Here is a 26767-nt window from a genome sequence, read left to right as displayed (position 1 = left end):
TCTGCTTTTTTTCTTGTTTAGGGTACGGTATGTACAAAATTTGAAAAATAAGGGAAATGATGCAAAATTTTGTCTGAACAGTATGTGGGGTTACTGTTCCCAGTGGCTTGTGCTGTCATCAACAAGCACAGCTTTCTGCAAAGATTCTCCCTCTTTTCTGTGCTAATTAATGTGGCAGAATTCAAGATCTTTGTATTTTGAAGTCCGATACTGTTACGTGACATATTTTGTCTTTTAAAAAGCATTTGTAAAATTGTATTGTAGCAGATAGCTCCAGCAGTTTCAGGCCAATAAGTTATTTAAGGACAGAAGTTCATTGTTACATAATTAAATTTAATGCTGTGAGGTGGAAAATTTGAATGCATGAGAAACCCTCAAGCTACATAGATGACAAGCTGCGTCGTTTATGTGCGATGGCTTTGTTTTTGAAGAACAGGGAATGCTTGATAAATTACAGTAATGATTTTAGTTCAGTTTCTGATGAAGTCAGTTGTGGCGGAAATGGATAGATAAAGCTCCTGTTCTTATAATCAAAAACAAATTATTGAAATCTATTGTTTGGGTTTTTTTTAATAGGTAGATATTTATAAGGTAGTTATGTGATAGAGAGAATGATTGGACAGTGGTTTTTAATGTAGAAGTTTTTAATATATTTTTATTTCCTATATGTTTCCTCTCTGGGTAGGTAGAATATCAGATTATTTTTTTAACACTAGTAGTGCACCCTGTATCTGAGGATACTCACTGATGCAGAAAACAGTTCTTTCTGTTGTGGCTATGCAAGATTGTCAACTTAAAGGCTGTTCAGGCACATACACTCTAAGACTGCTCTCAGCTCATTTGTAAAGCCTAAGATGGAAGAATGTATTAGAAAGATTAGAGGAGCATTTTGATACATGATGTGAGACTTGACTCCTGGGTTTTAAACTGAAAGAATCTTCAAGTGATCTCATTCACAACAGTCATGTCAGTCCTTAAGGGTTATTTTGCATTTGTGGATGTCAGCTGAAAACTTTCTTATGGAAAGGAAAAAGTTGAGATTTTACCAGAAATCCGTGGTGAATTTAAGACTGGCTTTCGTTGCTACGATTCTTCTCTGTGATTCAAGTGCACTTTCTGAACATCTCTTTGAACTTTTAGTGCAGGAGGCATTCTGTGACTTTCTTCCTAGCAGAGGCTGCTGTTACTTAACTGCCATTTCCTCTCATGCTATTAGATACACATTATACCTCGCTATTTCTGTGCTATGTGGCACTTTCACTTTCTCTCAGCTGCACTGTCACTTTCCTCAGAAATGCAAAAGTGCAGCTTTATGACATAATGAAAATCAGAAAGGAGGTGAGGTGTTACTCAGCTCATACTTCAGCAGCCTCACTGATTATCAGCATTACTTACTACTTATACTTGTACAGACTGGTTTCTTTCTGAAGAACACTGGTATTTAATTGGTGACTTGCTCCTGATCCCAACTGGAATCATTACTGAGTGTTCAAAAACTCAGTTCAACATTACTTCTGTCTGTTTACCAGAACTGCAAAAAAATTAGATGGCTCAGCTTCATTGTGGCTTACAGTCTCGAGGTAGGAGCATTCTTTAAAGCAATCTCAACAATGCCAGGCTATATAACAGAACGGAGAAAAGCTTGGTTGTTCTTTTAGCAGCCTCTTGCTATTCCTAGTGTGCATATAAATGGGATGAGAATTGGAGTGTCACAGCAAGCTTGTGAGATTGGAAGGGCTGCAGTGAGCGAGTGCACTTCTGTGGTGTTAGAAGAGGAAAGACAGCTGTGGTGAAAGATTGGAAGAACAAAAGGGAGAAAGAAAACAAACCAAATCAAACAGACCCAAAAGCTTAGTGCAATCTCCAGAGGTATAAGGCCACATGTGTTTGTCACCAGTCATTCAAGGACAGGTTGGATGGGGCCCTAGTCTAGTATTGAATGTGGAGGTTGGTGGCCCTGCATGTGACGGAGGGGGTTGGAGATTCATATCCTTGAGGTCCCTTCCAACCCTTGCCATTCTGTGGGTCAATTGCAAAGTAAAATGCAATAGAATGCAGATGGAGGGTGAGCCATGGCTGCAAGGATACACCTTGTGGAAGAAGGGTTTTCTATCACCACTATATGCTTCTGAAGCCAATGGAATTTGGCAAATTTTGTGGTTCAAAACGTTTAGTGAAAGTTGAATCAAGTACTTGTTAGTAAGTCTGAGGCTAATGGTTTAGTTTTCTTTTAAATCAGAGTGCTGGGTAAAATGCATGAAAGTCCATCTAACCTAATAAGAAACAGTTGTGTTAAACTGAGAAAATACAGCTCAGAGAACATTGACTTGTTTAGTCTTAGAAGAAATGCATAATATTGTGGGTACAGCTAAGGCTGTATTTTAAAGTCTTTTGAAAAAAAAGGCTTATGTGGGAGGACGGATGTGAGAAGTGAAGTTCAAGGAATGAAGGAAGAATGTTTGTGGAGGAGAAACGATAAAAACCAATCAATAGGAATTTGGAAAGATAGTGGGTGAATGCGATGAAGATAATGTAGCAGAAAGGGGAAAATGGCACAGTGAGGAACTGAATGAAAAATGGATGCTTTGATATGTTGCACGAACAGGAAAATGGAAGGCACGTTAGATTGAGATGTTCTTAAGAATTTCTCTATATAGCAGTGTAAACTGCAGAAAGAACAGATTGGCTAAATTGCCTTCTGTACAACTGAACTCTCATTTGATAAATTCTCTAGAAAGTAAAAAATGATGTTTGATGTTTTCATGCTGCCATCTGGTTACCTCTTTTGAGTGGGGAGATGAGATAAGAGAAATGGTGAAACAAATTTTCCTTTTTTATGCTTACTGTGTACTGGTATTCAGCCAATACTTTCTTAGTGAAATGAAAGTGGTAGAGGACAAAAAAGAAATTTGTATGAATGCATGAAATTCCAATAGAAGAACAAAAGGGACTTGCTTCTTTACACTGTATGGTTCTAGCATGCTTTCTGCGTAAGCCCATCAAGCTGTGTGCAGTGATTGCTACTGTTCCTCAGCCTTGTTCAGGAATGTCTCTGATCTACAGTACTTCTGACAGTTAGATACACCCATGCTTTACAATCTTTTTTTTTTTTTTTTTTTTTTTTTAATTTTGGACATGTCTTTTGAGTGCTCTAGGCATAAAGCTCTGTTTGTTTGTTTTTTTTTCCTCTGGCACCAGGAATCTGTGATCTGTATACTTAATGGTGGTTGTAGGCAGGATGTTCCTCCTCTGCTCAATTCAGTACTTTTTTTGACAGACTTGAATGATTCAAGTCTTGTGTACCAGCACTTGTGTCCCTGCTTCAACAGCCAGAGTTCAGATGCTGTGCTCTTGTATTGGTAGTAAGCTGAGCCTTTTTGTGGGAGATGCTTGTGAGAATGTTAGGAATGGTTATGTGAAGGTGATTGCTGGTTATTTCAATATGGCTAAGTTTGCAGTAGTTACTTCAATGCAAATACTTGGGTCAATCATCTTGATTGATAACAGATAATATGTAACTTGAATTCTGTTAATTTTCATTCATTTTAGGAAATTGCCATCTTGTCCATCATCCCTCATCATCTCGACCACCATACATATCGTAGAGAGTTATAGTTACATCAGAAAACTATTCATACTATTTTTTTTTCTTCTTTTGGTGCAGCAGTGAACTAGCTACTGTTGTTTGAAAGCCTTCTAAACCCATTTCAGTTTCTCTTATGATTAGATCATGTCTCCTCATTTTTTGTGTGTTACTAGCTGCCACATCTGTGGGCAAATATTTGTATTCTTACATTGCCTATTTATTTGTTAATGTACAGATCCTCATGAAAACTTTAGCAGTCAAGACATCATGTGGATTTTGAGTGCACCCTGGGAGATTTTGATTCCATAAATGAAATGTTAATATGATAACCTGAAATAGATGTAGTCCTGTTTCCACTTATTTCATGGAATTTAAAAGGGCATCTGTTTTCAGTTTCTTCAAATCAGCTCACTTGCTTTACAAAAGATAAGTACCACTTGGCATGATTGGACTCAAAATAGTTACTAAAACAATAACTTTATAATAATGGTTGAAATTGTTAACACTTGTGGTGGGAGAAATGGGTGCTTTCCCTCAGCAAACTGAAACATAAATGAAGCTGCCTGCAAGTGTCATGTGTAGCCTTAAAAACTTGAGAGTATTTAAGTATCGTTGGCTCACTTATTACCTCATTTTTAACAGCTTTATCTTATTGACTGAAACCTAAACAGTCAGATTTGTTTACCTTCTTGAAGGTCTGTATTTGACTATTGCTTGATATGAATGGAAGCAAATATAAAAGAGGAATAGAACTGAAAAAGGAACAAGGATATGCCAAGAATACGTTTGTATCTATATGCACACGTGTGTATACGTAAAAACAATATAGATAAATTATCTGAGTTTTTGTTAAGAGTTGTTGACTAGAACTATGTTTAAATAGCCAAAAGAAATTTTTAAAGAAAAGTTGAATAGCATTTCAGCTTCTCTCTGAAACTGATCTGCTGCTCAAATTTTCTGTTGAACTGTGTATGTCTTCCACTGCATATACTTTGCTAAAGCATCAAAGTAACACGTTTGAGAGCAGATCCAAAGATGCTTTCAAATATTAGAAGGAAATATTCTGGAAATCTTATATTTGTAATATACAACTGATCATTCCACCGGAGACTGCCACAAATGTATGTCTTTCTGTACCAGAAGGCCTTAATAACTTTTGCATCTCTAAATTCTATTAACACTAATACATGTAATGAAACTACTGCACATGGGCTGAGGAATGTTGTGTGTTAACTTGCTTATAAAATGGTTTATTTGGGAAAATATTTCACCTTTTAACTACCCAAGGTAATACCTGCCATGAAAAAGATTTCCAAGAAGAGCATATTGAGTTTTTAAAAGAGAAAAAAAAAATCCCAAATCTGTTTGTGTTATTATAATCGGGTTTCTTTTTGTTTGTTTGGTTGGTTTTTGTTTTTGTTTTTTTTTTCCATTTCTTTCCCATTTATGTTCACCCCAGTCTTGCAGTGACCTAACAGACATTACAGAGATATGTGGTTTAGGCCAGACCTAGCCACTTTTAACAAATGCACTGAAGCAGAAAAAATGATTAGGTAAATTGGGGGATTAAGTGAAGAAAGTAGTACCAATTTTCCTTTCATTGGCACAGATCATTAGGATTAGGAGTCTAAATTGTTATTTTTGGAAGTACCAGGTGAGAGTCATGGTGCAGAAGGAATGGGGAGAAAGAGACAGAAGTTGTACAGGGAGTGAGAAAGAGACCATAAGAGGGGTGGTAAATGGAGAGAGATTTGTTTAACATTACCTCAGTTCTTGAAACGCTGAATTATTATTTATCTTTTAGAAACCTTTTTTATTTGACACAGCATAGTTGTATGACCAGATTGGACAAGACACAAGGTTTTTCTTTTTTCAGTGGCACTTTTTCACAATTCCAATTTGCATCCAAACCATTTTGTAAGTGTTGCTTACTGGTTGTAGCACGTATTGCGCTGGTTCTTGCATCGTGTGGTGTGGATTTGTAAGAAGTTTTAATGGTTGTGACAGACTTTCTAGTCTGTACAGTGCTGTATGTGTTTTAATTTGGATGGTTATAAGCGTTCATAAGTTTATAAATTATTGGTTTGATATTAGTGTTGATACTATGAGATTTTTTGCACAGTAATCACGATTTCTTAAATTGTTTTCTAAAGACAGCTGTCATAGGAAAATATTTGAATTTGCATGCCGTTATTTACTGTATCCAGTTTGAAAGGACTCCATCAGCCATGTTGAAAAGACTGTATTAGAATGTGAAATATTGACATTCAGTGGGAAATTAATAAAAACAGTGACTTTGTGCTATCGTGTTTTGGTAGTGAGAGAAACAAAACAAAAATGGCTCAAGGAAGAATTCACTTAACAGTTCTTCAGATGCTGGGCCATGATGAGCTTTCTCCTGTACAGGTCCTGGAAACATTTCTCAGCCTCAGCTGAACCCCTGTTATTTAACTTTATACTGTGGTATTCCTTCCTGCTTCTGAATTTGTCAATAAAATCTGTTTTTATTTAAGGCAACTTGTGTATGTTTTGGACTGAAAGCCAATCAAACAAAAATGGAACCGATCCAGCAAGGCTACCTCTCCTTTTTCTGCTGGGGAGTGGATAGGACTGAGGCAATTAGTGGTTTTGTGGCCAGGCAGTTTGTGGGAGAAGTTTGTGGCACTCTCCAAGGACATGACCACAGAAACTCCCCAGAGTCATATCAGGAGAGGAAAAAAAAAATGACAGAAATATAGACAGTGAAGAAAATACACAGCTGTAATCTGGCACTAGTCTGAATTAAACCTGGCTTTCTAGCATGAAACATCAGGGTCTTGTTAGAAGCAGAAAAGGTGTCATCAATGTGCTGTTTAGTAACCTCATGTATTCACTTTTCATACAAGTTATAGCTTCTACTTTTCCCATAATAAGAGAACAAAATCTGCCAGAGGGTTTATGTTAAGATCCTGAATGTTAAATGTTAGAGCCAGTTCAACACTACAGTATTTTTTAAAGCTGCTATTATTTCCTTATCAGGGCCAACTGGATTTTACACAAAATGCTTGTTCCGAGCCTTGTGATTGTAGAGAAGAAAGCAAAGAGTTGGCTGCGTGGGCCCAGTGAGATCCTAGCATGCTTTCAGTAACATATGTGGAACATCCACAAATTGTATTTCTTTCATTTCAAGGGAAGACATTATTATATTTTTAATTTTAAAGAAATGAAGGAGTTGAGACACATCTGTATTATCAAACAGCATGTAAAATATGGGTTAGAGTAAGATTTTCAGGGTGGTCACAATTGCAGAAAATTCTAGATACTTTTTCTGAGGATAAAAGTAGTCAAGTGATTTTAGGTTTATATTGCTCTAACGGAGGTAAGTACTGAAGTTACCAGCCCATATAATAACAAGAATTCTGTTTTTTAAACAGGAAAAAAGGTATCTTATATTTGGGAATCAGAAGTTCCCTGTGTGAGGAATACTCTGCATACTGTCCATCTGTTAGTACTAAGGTGGAGAGTCCTGCAGCATCAATGTAGCTGTGTTTTACATCCTGGCAGTGCTTATTGTGCTTGTTACACTTGTGATGAGCAGTTAGTCCTACTCTACTCACTGGTGCTCAGGCATGAGTAGCAGGTGTTCTCTGCCCAGAGGCTTCCCTGCTTCTTTGGATATGGCCACAGGAGAGAAGAATGTGATGCCCACACAGAGTTAAGCCTGATTAATAGAAAATGCTGTGTTGGTTAAATGAGTTTTAGATCTGGTTAGGAAGTGGTAAGCCAGCTGAGATGAAACATCCAAGAAGACTTGCTCTTCTCCAGCAGCGTTCTTTTAGACAGTGAGACTAAGGAAGAAGGAAAAAGCATCACTTTGAAAGTGACATTCTTCCCTACTTATGTTTTGATTTGGGGCATTCTAGTAAAGAGGAATAGTGCTTTCCAAGTCGTTTTTGTTCTTTCAGTTTCCCTGTATTTGCAGCGTTTCCTGGATCTTGCCATTGTCTTGCCTCGCTAATGCCTGTATAATGGGACAGTTCCCTGCTGGTCCCTGCTCTTCGATCTGCTGTACTATTATTTTCACCCATTGAATGTTTTTGGTTGTTTTTTTTTTCCAAGTATTATGGACTGCAAGAATTCTGGAAGTGTTGAGTTGTGTTCATTTTTCTAGAAAGGAATTTAAAGTAATTTATGGTACTGTTGTGTCTCAGAATATATTTTTGCCACTTTTTTTTCCGTTGCTTTGTGAGTGACTCCATAACAGAAACCAACTTAGCAAATGGAGAATAATGAAACAGGCAAGCTTCAAATTGTCATCAAAGGGCAAATTAGTTAAGTCCAGGTATTTTCTCTTGTGTATTTTAGAGTATTTGTAGATGTTTGTGTTGATGGTAATATCTAAAATGATGCCTTAAGTTTAGGTACTACTAAAAAATGAAAGATATCATAGGTGAGTCACTGTGAGTCACTGTTGACTAGGTTGTTAAAATATATTAGGGGTATAGTATAGCCAGTCAAACTGTATGAGCTTGAAGCTTCTTTTCTCTGTGGAGCCTTTAAATAATTTAAATATTTTCCCACTTCTGTTTTCTTTTGTTGTTGTTGTCTTACAAACACTTTATTGGAAGTTGTGCTTTAACACAAATAATATTTTTTGTACTGTGCTGACTTTGTACACTTCAGTACTGTACACAAGTTTTGAAATGTATGATTAGCTGTGTATTCCAGTGCATAAGGTGCCTTTTTTTCCATTTGTAAATGGCAATACGCAGTTTAGTGTATATTCTGACTACTTAACTATGTAAAAATTGATATGATAGTTGAATTCTGACAAGTTACTTAACAAAAAGATAAAATCTCTTTTGGTGGTCACTGTCAACTTCACTGTAAGGTTAAATGAGTACAGAAACTAATTTATGTTTGAATTACTACAAAGGATGTTTGACTCATAAAAACAATTTCTCTCATATAAAATTTTCTCTTCTACGATTGGTGTTAGTTCATACAATACTCTGGTATATCTGCAGTTATTACTCAATATCAGCAATCGCTATGTTTTTACATAGTAGATTTTCACATCACCTTATACACAGGAAAAAAAAAAAAAAAAAAAAAAAAACAGAAAGAAATAACAATCAGAGTTAGACATTTTTGTCCTCTAAAAGTTAACTAAGACTCATAAATGCCTAAAAAGACAAGAACTTTTTAAAGTGAAGCACATTACATTTGTGCATTGGAAACAGTAAAATAACAGTCCCATAGGATTTCTTTGAAACTGTATTATTGCTACAAATTAGGTATTATAGATTATACAGATTAAAGCATTATAGTCTGCCCGTGCAGTGATTACTTGAGGAAAAAGAACAGCATTACATAGTGCTTTCAGATTTGTCAGGGACAAAATACTACAAGAAGCAAGGCAAATTGGAAGCATGTTTGAGACAGTTCTCATCTAAGATAAGGGAAAGAAGAATTAATAAAGTCGGTAAAACCAGTGACCGTGAACATGCACAGCAGTACATCACTGTATATTGTGCTGCTGTGTAAGTGGAATTTATAGTGGCAAGTGAAATTGTTACAGGTATTTTCAGTCAATGCAGATGGGTAAGAGAATAGGATGACAAATTGTCTGATGAAGATGCAGACATACTGGAGCTATACAGAAGCCACTTCTGCTAATGATTATCATGTATGCCTAGAAATAATTGAGTGGAGACAGCATAAAGGAGGAATTGTTTTGTTTATCACGCCATATTACACATCGGAGCTTTTGACCTTGAATGTTTCCTGTAATAAGCCTTGGCAAAGTGTTATGAAGAAACTCTGGAATAAAAGGCTGATGGTCAGATAATCAGGTGTTTACACTACAGGGAGTTTACAAGGCCTTACTGTATAGCACTGTTAGTTGATTGAACCTTTTTAAATGGGTCGTAGCAGAAGCAAAATACAGTGTTAGTAAGGCACTTACTGTCAGAAGGGATGACTGTACAAGACAGTTTAGAACTATAATTCTTAAATGAGAGGGAGAGACTTCTATGGTTTCAGTGGTTGTGAAAATCAAGATGACGTACATGTAGTGATGAACTATGCAACATCAACTGCTGGTTAAAGGTAAGAAAACAACAGCAAAGTTTGTCTCCTTTGTAATTTTAAAGTCGTAGAAGTGCTTTAAAGGGTTTTACTACAGTTCACACTGAATGTATTTTTTCACCACTTTATCTCTGAAAAAGAAGTTCATCTTCTGCGTAGAAAACATTATACCCCTTAATAATTTTGGAATTGCTTTAATTTTGCATTTATTAGAATTTCTATTTTTTGAATTCTTCCTCTTCAGCTGTTAATATGACAACTCTTTTAGCTCCTGTTCTGGAGACACTCCTTGAGTTTGTGCCAGTGTTGGCAGTTATGATTTCACCCAGTTTTGATTCTTTCCTCTTTTGTTTAGTGTTAACATCTACAGAAGAGTCACTTACATCATTTTATAAGGCAAATTTAGCACAAAAGTTAATGGATGATAAATCTAGAGTTTGTTTCCCACAAGATGGAGAACATCAATGAGCACCAGCAAAGTTTTCCTGTACCCTGGGGTGCATGTGACAACCTGCTTAGTGGAGCTGTAACTTATACCTTGGTTCCTGCAACTTTCTGTGTTGATATATCAGTACTGATAGAGCTTTGGGGTGTGTAACAGCTGGAGAGTGCTTAAAAATGCTTCTAAAATTAAAAATGGAAAAAGCAACAAAAAAAACAAACAAACAAACTGTGGAGTGCCTGGTAATTGCACCTGGATAAAGAATAATGGTTGTAATAAGATGAATTTATGGATAACATTTAGGTTTTTAAGCCACAAATGTTTTTTTCTGTAAATAGTGCATTTTTCCCTGTAGGCTTATTTTAATTTCATGTGTTGTTAGACACCATAAAATAGAACAGACTGGTAAATGCAAAAGTGATGTTGTAATGGTTTCTTTTGACTCATAGTGGTTGTTGTTGTTGTTTAGGAAGCCAGAATTGACTGACTCTGCCTCTCTGCTAGAGACCTTCAAGTTCCTTGAAAATGCAGCTGCAGACTTCAGTGATGAAGAAGATGAGGAGGATATTGAAGGACGAGAGAAAACAATCATTGATACCGCAACAGTGAGTGGAAAAAATAATTGAAAAAGTTACGAAGAACAGAAAAAGTGAGATTAATGAGATGCCTATATGCAAAGTATATGACTGTGTATGTACACGTGCAAATCATTAATGCATCTTTATGATGGTCTGTCCAAGCATGTGTGCACAGGAGGAGTTCATGCATTCAAGTTAAACTTCGCTATCTGTCTTGCTGGAAGTTTGCAGTGACATATTTTGAACTGCTATTTCATACCAACTAGTAGTTTGGATATATGTTCAATGCAGTTTTTAAAGTACCAGATATCTTTTTAAAATTATTACTGTTTTTTAACTTTTTTTCAGTGCATTTTATATTTAAAGTGACATGTAGAATTTTCTGCTTGTAGGGTACAGAACTGAAATACCACTTTTGATTTAAGTGAGTTATTGAAGAAAGAAAAAGTATAACTGGAAAAATTTCAAAATGTGGTTAATAAACTGGTTTGTGTATTCAGTCAAAGCCTGATTCCCTGCCTCGTGGTGTATATTTTGCAACATCATTTGGTCAAATGTCATTAAATAGATACGCGCAAATAATACTCAATTTTATCCTCTTATTTTTGGAATGAATGTTTATTCATTGAATTATGCATCCAAAAATTTAAGAAGACATAACTTACGGTGGATACAATGGATCATTTTTATGATCAATTGTAAGAATGACTGCTTAAAAATACCAGTTATAAAGTTATTTTTAAAGAGAATCTTGTAATTGATGACCTGTGAACTACTGTCTGAAACACCTCTGTAATATAATGTATAACGTACTATGTTCACTAAATCTGCCAGGAGTGTTAAGTCTAGTGTTTAGTCTTGTTCTAGGCTGTGAAATTGGTTCATCGTATTCAGAGAAAACAGCCATTCATCCTCATGAACTATGGGATGTTGCCCTAGGTACTGAAGTATCTTCACATTGACTTATAGCAAGGTCCCAAGTCAAAGTACATGATTAATGTAATTTTTCTTTTTCTATAGAAATATCTTTTTCCCTACTTATTTCAAATTTGTTAATTTGCCAGTTAATCAAATAACTTTAAGGCAGCTAGTTCATTTTGAGTATTGAAGGAAAAGTAAATTTATTACAAGAAGCATACTGTGAGGTCTTTTGTTAAAACATGTATATATTTTTTTTCCCATTACCAAATTTGCTTTAGAATTAGATTAGGAAAATGCAGTTTAAGCATGGAAGTACTGTCTATAAATATCTGAAATGTCTAAAGACATATCAGATGAAATGATTTTTGCCAAACCTAAGCAAATTAGCACTTTCCTTAGGTATTTTTCTAGGCTAAGCTTTTGGTCCATTAGTAGAGTGATTTCGGAGGTGAGTTAGGTTATTTTCAGAATAGTTGAGACAATTTGGCTTTGCTTATGTTCTTCCTATGGCATTGTGTTGGGGTTTTTTGTTCTGTGTGTATTTAGGTTGTGTTTTTTTTTTATCTCTATCAAAAGAAGATTTGTACTTTTCTGGTATTAAAAAGACTGGTAATCATATACATCAATGTAGATTCATTATCAAGTGATTGAATATTGATGGTTACAGGAAGTAACTGTACAGATGATTTTCATTTTTACTTTGAAATTTGAAGGAAATCTTTATGTTAATTTAAGGTTTATTAGTACTTTCTTCCTGCTTCTTAAACATCCTCTTACAATTTTGTATTGTACTGTATTACAATTTTGTTGAAAACAGTACTGCTAGATATAAACATCATGTTATTTAATTCAGTTTTTTCTTTCCTTCCTCGTATTTCAGATTGTAAGGAAAAGAGTGCTGTCTGACAGTAGTGAAGACAGAGATACAGAAGAAGCTTTGAAAGAATTTGACTTTTTGGTTACCTCAGATGAAGGTGATGGGGAATCGAGAAGTTCAGGAGATGGAACAGACTGGGGTAAGGAAATGTAATGGAATGTATCAGGAGAAAGAAAATGCACTAAGAGTATGTTCTGATTGGTTGATTATGGTCTCTGTCATAATGGGAGGACCTTTTTTATATTTGTATGTTATGTTTGTATGTCATTGTTATGTTCATTGCCAGATTGAGATTCTTGTGATATGATATTCTCATTTTTGTTTATACTGCTTTTATGTGAGGGTTTGTGGAAGTTTTTGCTTCCAGTCATTGTGTGTCTGTTCTTTTTTTAGTAACAGGGCAAATAGAACTTCAGTTCTATGAGTGGAATCTCTGTGATTTTTCTAGTGCCCCTTTCTAATGAGGGACTCTGATACAGATGTATTTTACAATTTCAAACATTCTTTGCTGTCTTCAACTTTGACATGGAAAGTAATGCATTTCAAAGAACTGAACTAGTTGAATACAATTACATATTATCAATGTGGAAAAAATGATTCATTCTGTTTCTCAAATTTTCTGTTACAAGTTATTAAAAGTGTGTATGTTCAAGCCCCCCAGTCACCAAGTGAAATTTCACAAACTGTTCTCTATATTCTTGAAGTTCATGTCCTGCAGCCAAAAATGGCAGGATCCACTTTATCTTGCAATAATTATTCCACATAAATGCACTGCACAGGGAAGAGAAGGAGGAAGAGAACTGACTGAATGTTTTTATGAGTGGTTGTTTCCTCCTTAAGCTTCTCTGTAAAGTTTTACACATTAATGGAGACAGATTGGAGCTGTGGAAGATGAATGGGAGATAATTAATCTTTATAATGGTACTGAAACATTGATGGAAACTGACCATGGCAGCAGTGGCTCTCACATGAGCTAACAATTCTGAGATACAGTATTTCAGTGAAGTTACGAGCTTGTAGTTGGACTCCAAATTTCCGTATTATTACAAATACAGTGATTACAAATTATTAGCTCAATAGTAGGTAGCCTCTTTGCTGAGAGAGTACCTCTCAATGTTTTTAGATACAAAAGTCACCATTCTGATCACCAAGCAAATTTAGAGATGTTGCCCTTTTTTATCATAAATTGTTTGAAGTTGTTCTGATATTTCTTCTCTCCAAAGTTGAAGATCTGTCTATCCACTTATGCTTGAAAAGTGCATCTACTGCTTATGTCACTGAAAAGCTAGTATGCCAACAGGTGCTTTTTTGTTCTCAGATTCACACCTTGAGTTTCTTTTTACTTTCATTGATGACAAATGAGTAAAAAAAAAATGAGCAAATGTCTAACATTAAAAATAAATTGTCGTCAGAAATAGTTCAATCTCTAGAAATGTTAGGGGATTTTCTTTGAGTTACAGCCCTTTGGGTTTTTCAGTTATTTTTATTTCATAGTCTGTGTGTCTCATAATAATGGCATGTAAGAATAAGCTTCTTCAAGGAACTGCCTTTACAGATCACTCGTGTTAATTTTGCAAAAGAAACTGTTAAAATATGGCATAAAGCACCAATATTGTGTATTGAGCAATACTGTGTATAGAAGCAACATAGAAAGTCCTTGCTTCATTTTTGATCCTAAACATTGCCAGTCAATTACAGTAATCTGTAAAATGTGTCCTTAGCTTCTCAGGAGCAGTCAGCTGATTTTTAAATTAAGCACGTTATACCACTTGCACAGTAGTTCAAGATCTGCTTGTAAAGTTGAACAGAACCTGTAGACATGTAGGAAGTATCTGGGGACAGTCTGTAGGAAATAATTTTTCTAAATAATTCCCTAGAAAAAGCAATTTGAAAGAGGTCTTTTTTTAAAAAAGCGGGATTTTATTCATTAGATATATTGAAATGTTTCTGTAGCTTTTTCTAAGACTAATAACTCAGGCTGTCTCCTTTTGGTGAAATTTCATAGGTTCTTCAGGGCTTTTTATTCAATGCTTGGTGATGTGTATACTATGTTCCACAAAAATTTAGATGGGCTGCTGCTTTGTGTAAATGACAACATACCACAGAGACAATGAAATGAATATTTGAAACACAGTGACGCAAAATCTGAGTTGTAAAGTTACGACAAACATAGCTTTAGCATAACTCTTCTTTTCATGCATAATGGTTCTTTCCTTGGGGGAAAGAAAAGCTGATGTATTGTAAAGTAAATGTTGCTTACATTTTATGAACAGCTGTGTATCTAGTTAAGGAAATTAGACATGTGAAATTTTAAAATCTCAATTTCTTGTAAAGAAAACTGAGCGAATAAAAGTGGAATGGGAGTAGCAGTTTCATAGCTTTCATGAGCTCGGTACTATTTCTGTCTGTTTGAAATAAGGCAAGTACCAATACCAGCTGTTACCTCCTTCAGTTGGAGATCACTTGGTGACATGACTGAAAAAGGATGTTTCATTTGTTTCACTTTGTTTAGAAAAGGAAGACCAATGTCTCATGCCTGAAGCCTGGAATGTCGACCAGGGAGTAATAACCAAACTCAAGGAACAATACAAAAAGGAGCGCAAGGGGAAAAAGGGGGTGAAGAGTAAGTGGAAAACATTGCACTTTAAAATCATAAATCCTACATCTTTCACACCCTTAATTCTATCTCTCTCTCAATGTTTTCCTAAAATTACTTACTCTCTTACTTTGCTGCTCCTGACTGCTTTCCTGTTCACCAGTTCCCAGGGGTTGAAATTAATGATAGTCAATCAAGTTACCTGATAAGTAGTTGGATTAGATAGTTTCTTCCAAACAGGCGTTGGATTAATTAAAAATTCTTGCAGAAATGTAAATTATAAAATGCATTGTTTTAGTACTTCACACTTCAATATAGAAAATTTCATAACCCTTTCTTAGCTGAAAACATTCCAGTTTCACAGGGAGAATTGAAGTCTAGTATGCAAATTGAACAGCCATATAGAAGCTGTCTGGAGTATCGTGTTAGATGACAGAGGAAAAAACAGGTTAATTTCTACCCCTGTTTATACTTAACATTCACAACATGAAAGTCATGCTGTCATCATAATTTGTTCTGCAGGGCTCGAAATAGGAAGCAATTCTAACCATCCATTTATTTGTAAATCATGGGATTTATTGACTTGCTTTTGTTGGACTAATATTTAAAAACGTTGGATTCTTTTATCCAAACAAAAAACTGTGATCAGTATCTGAAATACAGTTTCTAGCCCTGTATTATAATTGTTTGGTTTCCTTTCTTGAAACGCAAATCCGTTTTGTAAAACAATGTTTTTCTGAACTAAGAGTTGAAACATTTTGAACTCAATGAAGTGTTTAAAATTTTTTTTTTTTTTTTGTATTTGTAGCTTTATTTCAAAAATCTAACCATACTGAGAATTCATGTGCAAATGATGTAAATTAGTAGCACTGCATGTAGTCCAGTAAGAAATGAGAGTGGTTTCTCTCTTTGTGGAAAGATGCTTATTAATTCCAGTGATACTTTCACTTCCAAGAAGATATGCACAACGATACAAAAGGTGTCAGATCCTCATATCACTGTTAGAGGCTGACTGGTGTTAGACTTTGTATTGATGTGATGAGCTACTTATTGCTCTGCAGTTGGTTATGTTGCTGAAATAGATCAATCTTAATCAAATACACAGAATAAACTTTTTAAAGTTAATCTTCAAATTTCTCAGATATTTTTGTCATCTTTGGAATCATTTAAGTTACTGGAATTTGCAACTCAGTAAGTAGTTGAGTTGAACAACCAAAGTGCTTGTGATTCATAAAATTTATTTAAAATTTCCTTGTGATTAAGATTTTCAGTAAAATTGGTATTTTTAACTTGTCTGTTATTTTTAAAATACACAGATGTGTTCTATTATGTCAGGGTGGATAGTTGTAGGGTTAAGCTAGCATAAGTGATTTAATGAAATGATTGAAGTTATTTTCTTGAACAACTATTAAATACTATTTCTTTTTGGTAGCAAAACTGAAATTTAACTACATATAGATGTAGATATTACTGAAAATTGTTCTGTATGTTTATGAAAAAAATTTCTGATGTATGGCAGTGCTTGGTCAACCAGTGTTCCTTCATATAGAAAACTACTCAGTACATTTATAGTATCTTTTGGATTGATTTAATTGCTTTGATCTTGGGAGACCATGGGCAAGCCATAGGTGGATAGGCATCAGTGCAGAAAATTTGGGAAGTGAGTCATTTTCAGCTATTTGTTACATTGCACGTGGTGAAGAATGCACGGAAGGAAGTGTGGGGAAGAAGAAGGGACTAAATATCTTGACATTAAATTATGAAACAAAACAAAACTAAAAAAATCTTGTTACTATAACTCTAGCTTCATCACAAAACATGTTTAGATGATGAACTACTACCAAGTATAATATTGTTGTATTGTAGATCAAATACTGTAGTAAAGCAATCTTGCAAAATCCTACTTACTGTTACCTCAATCAAATAATATCTTTGTGACTAATGAGTTAAGCACAATTTAGTCAATTAACTATCATTATGGTTAGGGTGGACAAAGTGGCGTTTGCAATTACATTAGTAAACCTATGATTTTGCAAGGCTGTAGTAAACGCTCCTGTGGAGTAATAAGAGCATAAATGTATTAAAGTACACTTCTGTGTTAAAGCTGCTTGAAAATAGCTGTATTGTTACTGGTCTAGGAAAAAAACATAATGCTATGGGTAAGACATTTTCCCATTCTTAATTAAACTTACAACAGGAAAAACTGCCGAAGATATGTTTCAACCTCAATCCTATATAAAACAGTCAAAACAGGGATGTGGGAAAATGATGGAGCAAAGCACAGGTAAGTGTCAAGAAGGGCATGGGTCTTCACCATATACAGCTTCAGGAAGTAGGCCAATGAATCCGGTTGTATTTATATTTTAATGTAGTTACATTCCTTTAGATGATATAGTTCCACAGTCCTACACTACTGCACAAACAAATTGAAAATGATCATCTTATGATAAGAATATGCTGCACAAAGAACCTGATGCACAAATACTGAAATATTCACAAATGCTATCAATTGTTTTCGAAAAGTAAATAATATAATCACTGTTGCTGTGATTCAGTTGGAGGCATTCTTCATCATTCCATGCAGTTGGCAGTGTGAATGTATAAATGTGGGGGAAGTTGTGCATTCACAATTCTTGGTTGCTTCTACCACTTTCTTTTCAATAAATTCATTTCACGCTGGATAATTCGATATTACTGCAAAATAGGTGCTCATTTTTCTTGTGTGTGTCATAACATTTTAATGCAAGGTGGGATTCTTTGTTGCATGTGCTGCTATGCTGTATCTGATATAATAAGTAACGCTGTTACAAATTATCCATAAACTATCTTTTGTTTGTTTGTTTGTTTTCTGGTTAGGGCCCAACAGGTCAAAGCTGCAAGATATGCTTGCAAACTTGAGAGATGTTGATGATCTCCCTTCATTACAGCCATCTGTTGCACCTTCTTCTAGACCCAGTAGCTCAAGGCTGATTGAACATGAGATAAACAGGACAGATGAAGGTAAATATTAAAAACGTGCGTACACTTTTGTAAAGGGTAGATGTTTATAGTTACTTTTGCTTGAAGAGTATCCTCCAAGATGTTCCAAGCACTTCACAAATACTGATTCAGTATTATGAGTTCTGTCTAAATGCAGTAATGCAGTCCTCCCCTCCAGTTATTAGGAAGGTAAAGGCGCCAACCTAAGTAAAACTCTGGTTGAATATTTTCAACGTGGTGGAAAAACTTACTTGGCATTTGGTGGCTTGTAACATGAGGTCCTTAAGTTACTTGTTTGTATGGAAAGCCATTCATCTTTGCAGCATCGCATGTGATTTCCTTTATTAATATTGCTTCTGTAAGTTGCTAAATCAAGTATTTGAATCAACATTTGAACTGCTGCAATACACACCATTAATATATCAGGATATATAAACTTGTAAAAGATCATATCATGCTATTTATTTAGATGGCAAATATGTATTTAGAAAAATGAGAAAGACATGGTGTTGGCTTTGCAGTCTTACAGTGAGTGTGAAAATGTAAGTTGTCCAAATTATAATTAAGATGCATAAAAAGCTCTGGTGTATGGCATAGTTACTGAAGATCTCAGTAGTTCTATTTCCTACATGCTTTGTGATTTTCTTTATGAAAGAAGAGGGTAACTTAGCAACACTTGGAGAAGTGTAAGAATTTTTTGTTGAATGTTTCCTTTCTAACTTTCCTTACATGTACTGAGAGCCATATTAGTAAAACTCTATTCTCATTTCCTTTCAGGATTGCGTTTTTAATTCAGAGACTCAGGGTGTGATGAAAACAAAAGAGGACAGTTGACTGTTATTAGTCTGAATTTGGTGTTGCAAGCTACTAGTTGCATATTTGTAAATTGGAGACCTATTGATATTTTTGGCATATACTTGTTTTTTTTTAAATTCTAGTGGCTTTCCAAATTTGGCATTCTGTATGCATTGGGTACTGAGTGAAGTATAACATTGTAGAGAGAATGAAGACTACAAAAGTTTAGACTTAAGGGTGATGAAGAGGTGCTTGTAATTAAAAGGTAATACATAAGAGACTTAATCAAACAGCAGAGATGAAGGGCTTTTATTTCTTTCAAAGGTCATAGAAAGCAAACAGGATACTTCTTAGAAGTATGGAGTGCAATGGAAAGATCAGGAAGATTGGGTTAGTTATGCTGAATGGTCTGGAGAGGAATTGAATAGCGTCTGTACCCAATGCCTTCAGACAAGGGGGAAGCAACCTGAATGAATCAGACTGTTCACTGTAAATCATAGTGTTTGTTCATTCTGTGTTACTTTTGCATTATATAAGGGTGAATGGTAGCATAGTCTTTCTGAAGTTTATGTTCAGAGGATGCAATTTATTGGTACGTACAGTGATCCTCTTACATTTTTTTTGCACTCAGCTACTTAGTATTTTGAAAGTAGAAAATATACTTTTATAAATCAGCATTGCATATGCTTGTGTTTCAGGGTTTGTTTTGTGTTTGTTGTTTTTTTTGTTTGTTTTTTTTCTTGCAGTGGAAGCTTTAACATTCCCTCCTTCTTCAGGGAAATCTTTCATTATGGGAACAGATGAAACCCTTGAAAATGAGCTGGGTCTTGGAGAGCTGGCTGGCCTCACAGTGGCCAATGAGGCAGATTCGCTGGCTTATGATGTAAGTGGTTGTTAAAGGGAACTCAATGTCTTCTTGTCTCTACTTGATGAAGGCATATGCAAGTTATATGTGTGTAGATTCTGCAGCAAACCTTTTCCTGTTAAAATTATGCTGCCAAAGGATGTCACAGATTTTCCTTTGAAATATCTTTGTCTCGTATGCAGCAGATTTCATTCTTGCCATGCAAGCCCTTTTTTTACATGCATTACATACTTAATATTATTAAGTTTACACACATTTTTGCAGTGATGCTGTAGAGATATGCAGGTTTCTGAGCACGACTCTTCAGGAATCATCAGAGCTTCAATGAAATAAGATTCAGTGTCTCACATCATCTCCTAATCTGGACTCAATTTTTTTGTTAACCTTTCCTAACTTTCTCTCCAAAAATATAGCAAATTGATGTACAAATTTCATTTTTTTCCCAGTTAAACTTAATTAGATTCTGATTTTATACATTCAGAAGATGTGATATGCATGGAAGCATAATGTTGACTTCATTGATCAAGTGTGCATATAACTTGTTTCTACATCTTGAGTTAAGAGCTTTTGTTTATGGAATCTAGCATTTCTTTATCTATTGCATCCTATCATGCATGACTGGGTGTATTTATTTCTATTTGTTCACTTGTTAAATCCTATGCGAGGTCCAGTTATCAGGAATTCATAGTCATGCTTACCTCAGCCCTTATCTTTTCCAGTGTTGACAGTTGAAAAAAAAAAAAAAATGTTTGCAAAGCTCTTTGCTCTTGTTGCTTTATTGAAGCAAAATGAATGATTAGTTTTCCCTTTTGATTTTCCTTGGAAGCATAGCTTACAAATAATATAATCTGCTTTTATTTTGGATCACTTCACATCTTCTGTCAGATGCCAATTGAGAATGAGGTAGGATTTAGTAGAATTACTAGAAATGTAGTAGGTTTTATAGATTCACTTCTATATTATACAGGCAGTGAAGTTTAAGAGTTTTGTGTGAATCAGTCTTTAAATGTATTTTTCTCTCAAGAGCTGCAGTTTCCTCTTTTCAGACTCTGTTTTCTCAGTGTTGTGTTTACTTGATTATTTTCTTCCAAAACATAGCAGTAGTACCCCACTTCATTTTATTGTTTAGGTTTTTCAAACACTGCTTTGACTGGCTGTAAATTAAAGAATGGCTTTCAATTAGTAGTAGATTATTTTAATATATTACTTAAAAGAGAAAATATTTCTTTGTTGCGTATCTTCATAACAGAATGAGTTCTATGTAAGAGCATCTAAACTACAGAATTACTACATTTAATATACTGATAACACATTGTGTAGTGAACTGGAGGTTTTAGGCTTTGCAGTAGGTTCTTGCTTGTTTGCCTTTAACTTTCTGCATCAGACATATTTGTAATCCTATCTGCAAACCACAGCTATTTCTGGCATTTTCAAGTTGTATGCATTGTATAGTTAGACACAGACATAACAATTAAAAGCAAAACCAAGTCAGGTGGTAATTATGGAGTGGACTCCTCCTCTCTCCTCCCTATCAACTGTGCTTTTTAAATCTCAGGCTACCTCACTGTTGTATTTTAGTGGGAAGAGAGACAAGGAGGCCAGCTGTCCTGTTAGTAACTGACCTTCTTGGAGCTCTTGGGAGTGAATGAAGAGGGAGTGATGATGGGGTGGCCATACAGACAGCACATCAGGACTAGGATCTGTCTCCACCTCTGCTGCTGATCTGAGTGAAACTGTCCCCAGTCTACTTCACAATATATAAGCTAATTATAGAGTCACAGAGTGGTTTGGGTTGGAAGGCACCTTTAAGTTTAAGATCATCTAGTTCCAACCTCCTTGCTAGTACAGGCAGAGACACTTCCCTGTAGACCGGATTCCTCCAAGTTCCGTCCAGCCTGGTCTTGAATGCTACCAGGGAGAGGACATCCACAAACTCCCTGGGCAACCTGTTCCAGTGTCTCACCACACTCACAGTAAAGAATTCTTCCTAATATCTAGTCCAAATCTACCCTCTTCCTGTTTAAAACCATTTCCCCTCATCCTGTTGCTACGTGACCTTATCAAAAGTCCCTCTTCAGCTTTCCGATGGGCCCTTTCCTGTATTGGAAGGCCGCTATATGGCCCCTCTGGAGTCTTCTCTTATCCAAGCTGATGAGCCCTGTTTCTCAGCCTGTCCTTGTAGGGGAGGTGCACCAGCCTTCTGATCATCTTTGTGGCCCTCCTGCGGATCCACTCCAACAGCTGTATTGCACTCTTTTGAAAGAACACCTCTGAATGAGAAACAAACTGTGAATGCTATTGTCAGTGCTGGCGTGGTCTTGTTAGGCAATCTGGAGCGTTTGTGGATTAGACACAGGACCTGTGTATCTGGTATGGCACCTGGAGGCCAGGTTCAGTTTCTTCCATTGCCTTAATAGGCGCTAGATGCTTATCTTCAGGCAGATAAGTTCTACTACAGTTATCTGTGGATACTATGTGTGTGTTGTACCCTCTTTACTGAGACTTTCTGGCCAATCTCCAGAAAATCTGACAGTGCTACTAACTTTGCAGTCCTGCCCCATCCTTGCACCAGCTCCAGCATTTGTCTGTTCCCTCCCTGAGCCAGTTGAGCTCAGTAGACTAGCAAAGAAACTAAGCAGTCTCAGTGAACAGACAGTACATAATTACTAAGAAATACAATGAGACTGAGCCCACTTTTTGCTATGCCTCCTTACTTGTTTAAAGTCTGTAGATCCTCCTCAATGAAGCATAGTTAATAAATCCAAAAATAACATTAAAAATAAAAACAAAGCAACCTATTTTTTGTTCACATTCTAGAATAAAATGTAGATTCTCAAAGTGTCTCATGATAATTATTTCTTTATGGAAGTTGATGACACCTAATTATTTGAGATTATCCATAGCTTTCAATATAGTGAAATTATTTGTATCTTAAGCATGATTGTTTATGTCAATGTTTTACTAATGGATTGTTTGCAGTGATTATAGCAGGGCAAATTTAACTGTGGCAGTCTTGGTTGACAAAGTCATTGAAGTCTGTTTGGCATTTTACATAGTCTGCTCAGAGGAAAAATGTTGAAGTAACTGTTTATTTTTTTAAGGCTTTCTTACTGGATCTATGTAAAATGCATTCATTGCCAAGTACTTATCTCTGTGTATATAATATCTTAGTGCTTGCCAGTTACATTCTTAGTATATAGCCAAGACTTTTTTTGCCTTTTTTTTTATTGTTTTTTGGCAAGATCATCTTGTCATGTATTATCACAGAACTTGTATTGCCTGAAGTAAATATGTTAGATTGTTTTCCTTTCTGCACTGCTAGACAGCTGTCCATTTCTGTTAGCTCTTTACTTGATAGATAACATGTCAGTGATACTTCAGATATTCAGGCACAGTGGTTTGCTTGATTCAAGCCCAGTGTTAACGAATGAGCCAATAGGTACATCAACTTTCGAATACCAAAGTTTATAGCAGTATTAATCAGAAAGGTGCTTTTGAATTGTGCAGCCTAGTAGACATGTGGACTTCAGATTTGCACAGAATGCATTGCTGCAGAGTTAGACTTGTTGCCTTTGCAGAGTATCTCTATCTTCATACTCATTTTGAGTGGTCTGATGAGCTTTAAGTGGATTGTTACTCGAGAACAAGTTATTATGAAAAATTAGTTAATTCTGAAAATGGCAGACTAAAGCTCTGATATCCTTTCCTTGTATTTTCCAGACTAATTACAAATGTCCCTTTTTGATTATTATTTTTAGATAGGAAACAATACGGATGCACTGAGAAAGACTTGGAACCCCAAATTCACATTAAGAAGCCACTTTGACGGAATAAGAGGTTTAGCTTTTCACCCAGTTGAGCCTGTGCTAATAACAGCTTCAGAGGACCATACATTAAAAATGTGGAATTTACAAAAAACAGCCCCAGCAAAAAAGTAAGATCTTTTTTTGCTTTACTTCTTTAAAGCATTATATTTATCTAAATAAAATTGTAGGTACTGCTTCATCTGGTAGTCCTTGGGAGTCAATGGGAATTGTCCCTTAAGTACGAAAAGAAACTCTTAAAGAATTATGGAGACTTTTAAAGTGTATGAGAAGAAATCTATGCATGCAAAAATAAAAACTGTTCTCTTCTTTTGAGTGTACGTATTTTGTGTGTAGACTAAAATGGGAAACTAATTTATTAGTAAAAATATTTGTCTGCAACCTCCTAGTGTCCTTGTATCTGCATATAAATATATAAACATACATGCGTATATGTAAAAAGTAAATGTATACTCATGTGCATGTATATATATATATACATGTAAACATTGACAGCAATGTTGCTAGGCTTATGTGTACAGTGTTTTCTTTGTATTGCAAGGGACGTGAGGAAACGAATAAATTTGTAATAAGGTTAACATAGTGAAGGGTGTGCATCATGCCTTTTATGAAGACTGGACAATGCCTGTGGTAGTCCTGAAAAAAAAAGCAAATAAAATCCCAACACCTGACTTGTGAAGTCCTGAGCAGCAGTTTAAATGATTTGTAACTGTTAGAGCTTTGGTATAAAAGCAAGGTGTTACAAGCTCTCTTCCTTGGGTGGGGATTTGAAACAAGGAAATATTCCATCTGATACTGATAGCGTTCTACTCCTTTCAAACCACTGATGTACCTTCTGCTTTGATTGGTGTGTGAGACTTCCTGAGCTTTCTCACCTTGAAGGTCTATGAATCAGACAAGCAAGGGAAAATCCTATCGTATTTTGAAAGAATGGAAAGAATTACTAGATATACAATTTCTTATTTTGACATGATTTTTTGTAGCAGAGATTTCAAAAGTGGTAGCGGTGATTTTTTAAGAACTTATTAATTCTGGCACATTTTTGTAAAGCATAATGTAAGGTCATATGTGTGTTAACATTTCCTTGTACTTCATTTAGGAGTGCTTCTCTTGATGTAGAGCCAATATATACCTTCAGAGCACACAGGTGAGTATTTGATTAGAACGCTGTCTTATTTGAGAAATACAAGATCTTTAAACAGACACAAAAATTTTTAAAGCAATTTTAAAGCACTGTGTCACCTAATGGTTCCGTGCAGTGCTTTTATTCCCATTTTAGTTAAAATACCTACTTATTTTCATCTGTTTTTGTCTGGCGCTGGGTACACTACCATTTTTAAACTACAAATTATGCAGTTCACATTCAACTAGGTATTCCATTCATTACAGCTCTTGCCTTTTTGCCAGATATGTGTATATGTAGAATGAAGCTATGTCCAATGAATTAAAATCTACTGAATGGTTTTCATGGAAAAATTTTCGATTTTTAAAGAGGGGAAAAAATGAAAAAATGAGATAAAAATGAAAATAATAAAACTTATCGTCTTCAAAATGTGAAATGTCTAAATTGTTCAGACTGCAGTTAAATTACCAAATATTGCTGAGATACTATTTAGGAAGTAATGTAGCCTATGATCTGAGAATGCAGAATTTTCATTGCAGCCAATGCAATAAATTAATTGTATTTAACAGGAAAATTTGAAGAATCATTTGACAGTATTTATCGTTTAATGAAAATGTTAATAGTTAACTTTTGGGAATGTGGTTTCTTCCAGTGGGCCAGTGCTTTGTGTGGTGATGAGCAGTAATGGTGAGCAGTGTTACAGTGGGGGAACTGATGGCCTCATCCATGGCTGGAATACAACAAATCCCAACATCGACCCCTACGACTCTTATGGTACATAGTTGTCAGATACCAACAAAAGGACACATTTAGTGACATTAATAGCTAAAATAGTATAATTTGTAGGTAGTATTTATTGGAAAAATTAAAAGAAGATTGAACATTTGCTCCAGTTAAAATAAATTTTTGTTTTAATATTGATGTTGATTGATGAGAAGATGGAATTTTTCAACTTCTTAAAAAGAGCCTTGATCTCATTACAGTTCTGGCAAACAGCTAGGTTGAAAAAGTACAGGACTAAACCTGATACTAACAAGGACAGGAAATGTATATATAAACATTCTTTGACAAATCTATGCTGTTGAGATAAAGAGGTTGTAGAGTCTGAGACCAAAGCTGTTAATATTATATTCAAACTGATAAAATTGCATATTTCAGTAATGTTTATGAGCTATAAACAGGCCTCAGCCTTGTGTCTGTTTTAAAATGTTCTTCACATCTCATAGCATCAGATACAATTGGCTTCAAGGCTGTCTTATGAAAAAAGACTGACATATACCATTAGTGGCTCTTTGAGAGTGAGTTTTATTTTAAAATCAAAATCTGTTTTATTATCTTTAATACCATTTCTTCTGCTGAAACTTTATTATTAAGTTTTTTTACAAACTGGGAATTAATTATAAACTGGGAAACTGAATGCCACTTGTGCTGATGAAATTAAAGAATAATAGAATAATTTACACTGTTACACTGATAAGACCAGCTTGGCTGTTTTTGTTTTGTTTTTTTTACAGACTAGCTTGTTAAGGCTGCTCCATAAGCACAGAGCAAGATAAAACTATTCACTTAATTCAGTTTTTGTTTTGAAATGTGGTTTGTTTGTCTTTTGTTCACAGATCCTTCTGTTCTAAGAGGTGCTTTTGTAGGCCATACTGATGCAGTGTGGGGTCTGGTTTACAGTGGCACACACCAGCGTTTGCTGTCCTGTTCTGCAGACGGCACTGTACGTTTGTGGAAAGCTACAGAAGTTGCTCCAGCTCTCAACGTATTTAATGATAATCAGGGTATGGAATTTTAAGTTCATTAGCATAACTGTTCAGACCACCATAATCTTGGCTACTGAGTAGATATCTTTCTTGTTTGTTTACTGGATTTATACTGCTATGATTGCTTAGAAGAGTAGTGAATTTTGGATTCTGACACCAGCCAATATTGATACCTACACACAGGGGGACAGTCACACATATCTGAAAACTAGGTGTTGCAGGTTACTTGGGATGCGTTTGGAGAGACCAGGACAGACTTGAGAGGAAGGCCTGTATGAACTTCATGAAGTTCAACAAGGCCAAGTGCAAGGTGCTTCACCTGGCTACCCAGAAGGCCAACTGTATC

The 26767-nt window shown here is 35.4% G+C and overlaps 1 protein-coding gene across 2 annotated transcripts in view; it reads left to right on the top strand.

Annotated features, from left to right (window-relative positions):
• STRN (striatin) overlaps window positions 1-26767 on the top strand; it is a 55518-nt gene that overhangs the window by 23758 nt on the left and 4993 nt on the right. The window contains exons 6-15 of one of the 2 annotated variants that reach the window (XM_042814916.1): window positions 10567-10702; window positions 12477-12612; window positions 14986-15096; window positions 17267-17353; window positions 17926-18069; window positions 19590-19726; window positions 23467-23642; window positions 24632-24679; window positions 25308-25429; window positions 26272-26439. In XM_042814916.1, coding sequence (XP_042670850.1) covers window positions 10567-10702; window positions 12477-12612; window positions 14986-15096; window positions 17267-17353; window positions 17926-18069; window positions 19590-19726; window positions 23467-23642; window positions 24632-24679; window positions 25308-25429; window positions 26272-26439 — 1265 coding nt within the window. The remainder of the gene's footprint in view (window positions 1-10566; window positions 10703-12476; window positions 12613-14985; window positions 15097-17266; window positions 17354-17925; window positions 18070-19589; window positions 19727-23466; window positions 23643-24631; window positions 24680-25307; window positions 25430-26271; window positions 26440-26767) is intronic. The other variant, XM_042814927.1, reaches the window with a different exon arrangement.

Source organism: Centrocercus urophasianus, unplaced genomic scaffold (assembly GCF_019232065.1).
Source record: "Centrocercus urophasianus isolate 14NV4802_14NV808 unplaced genomic scaffold, USGS_Curo_1.0 seq_10, whole genome shotgun sequence".
NCBI lineage: Eukaryota > Metazoa > Chordata > Aves > Galliformes > Phasianidae > Centrocercus > Centrocercus urophasianus.
This window is presented reverse-complemented; position numbering and strand designations above follow the sequence as displayed.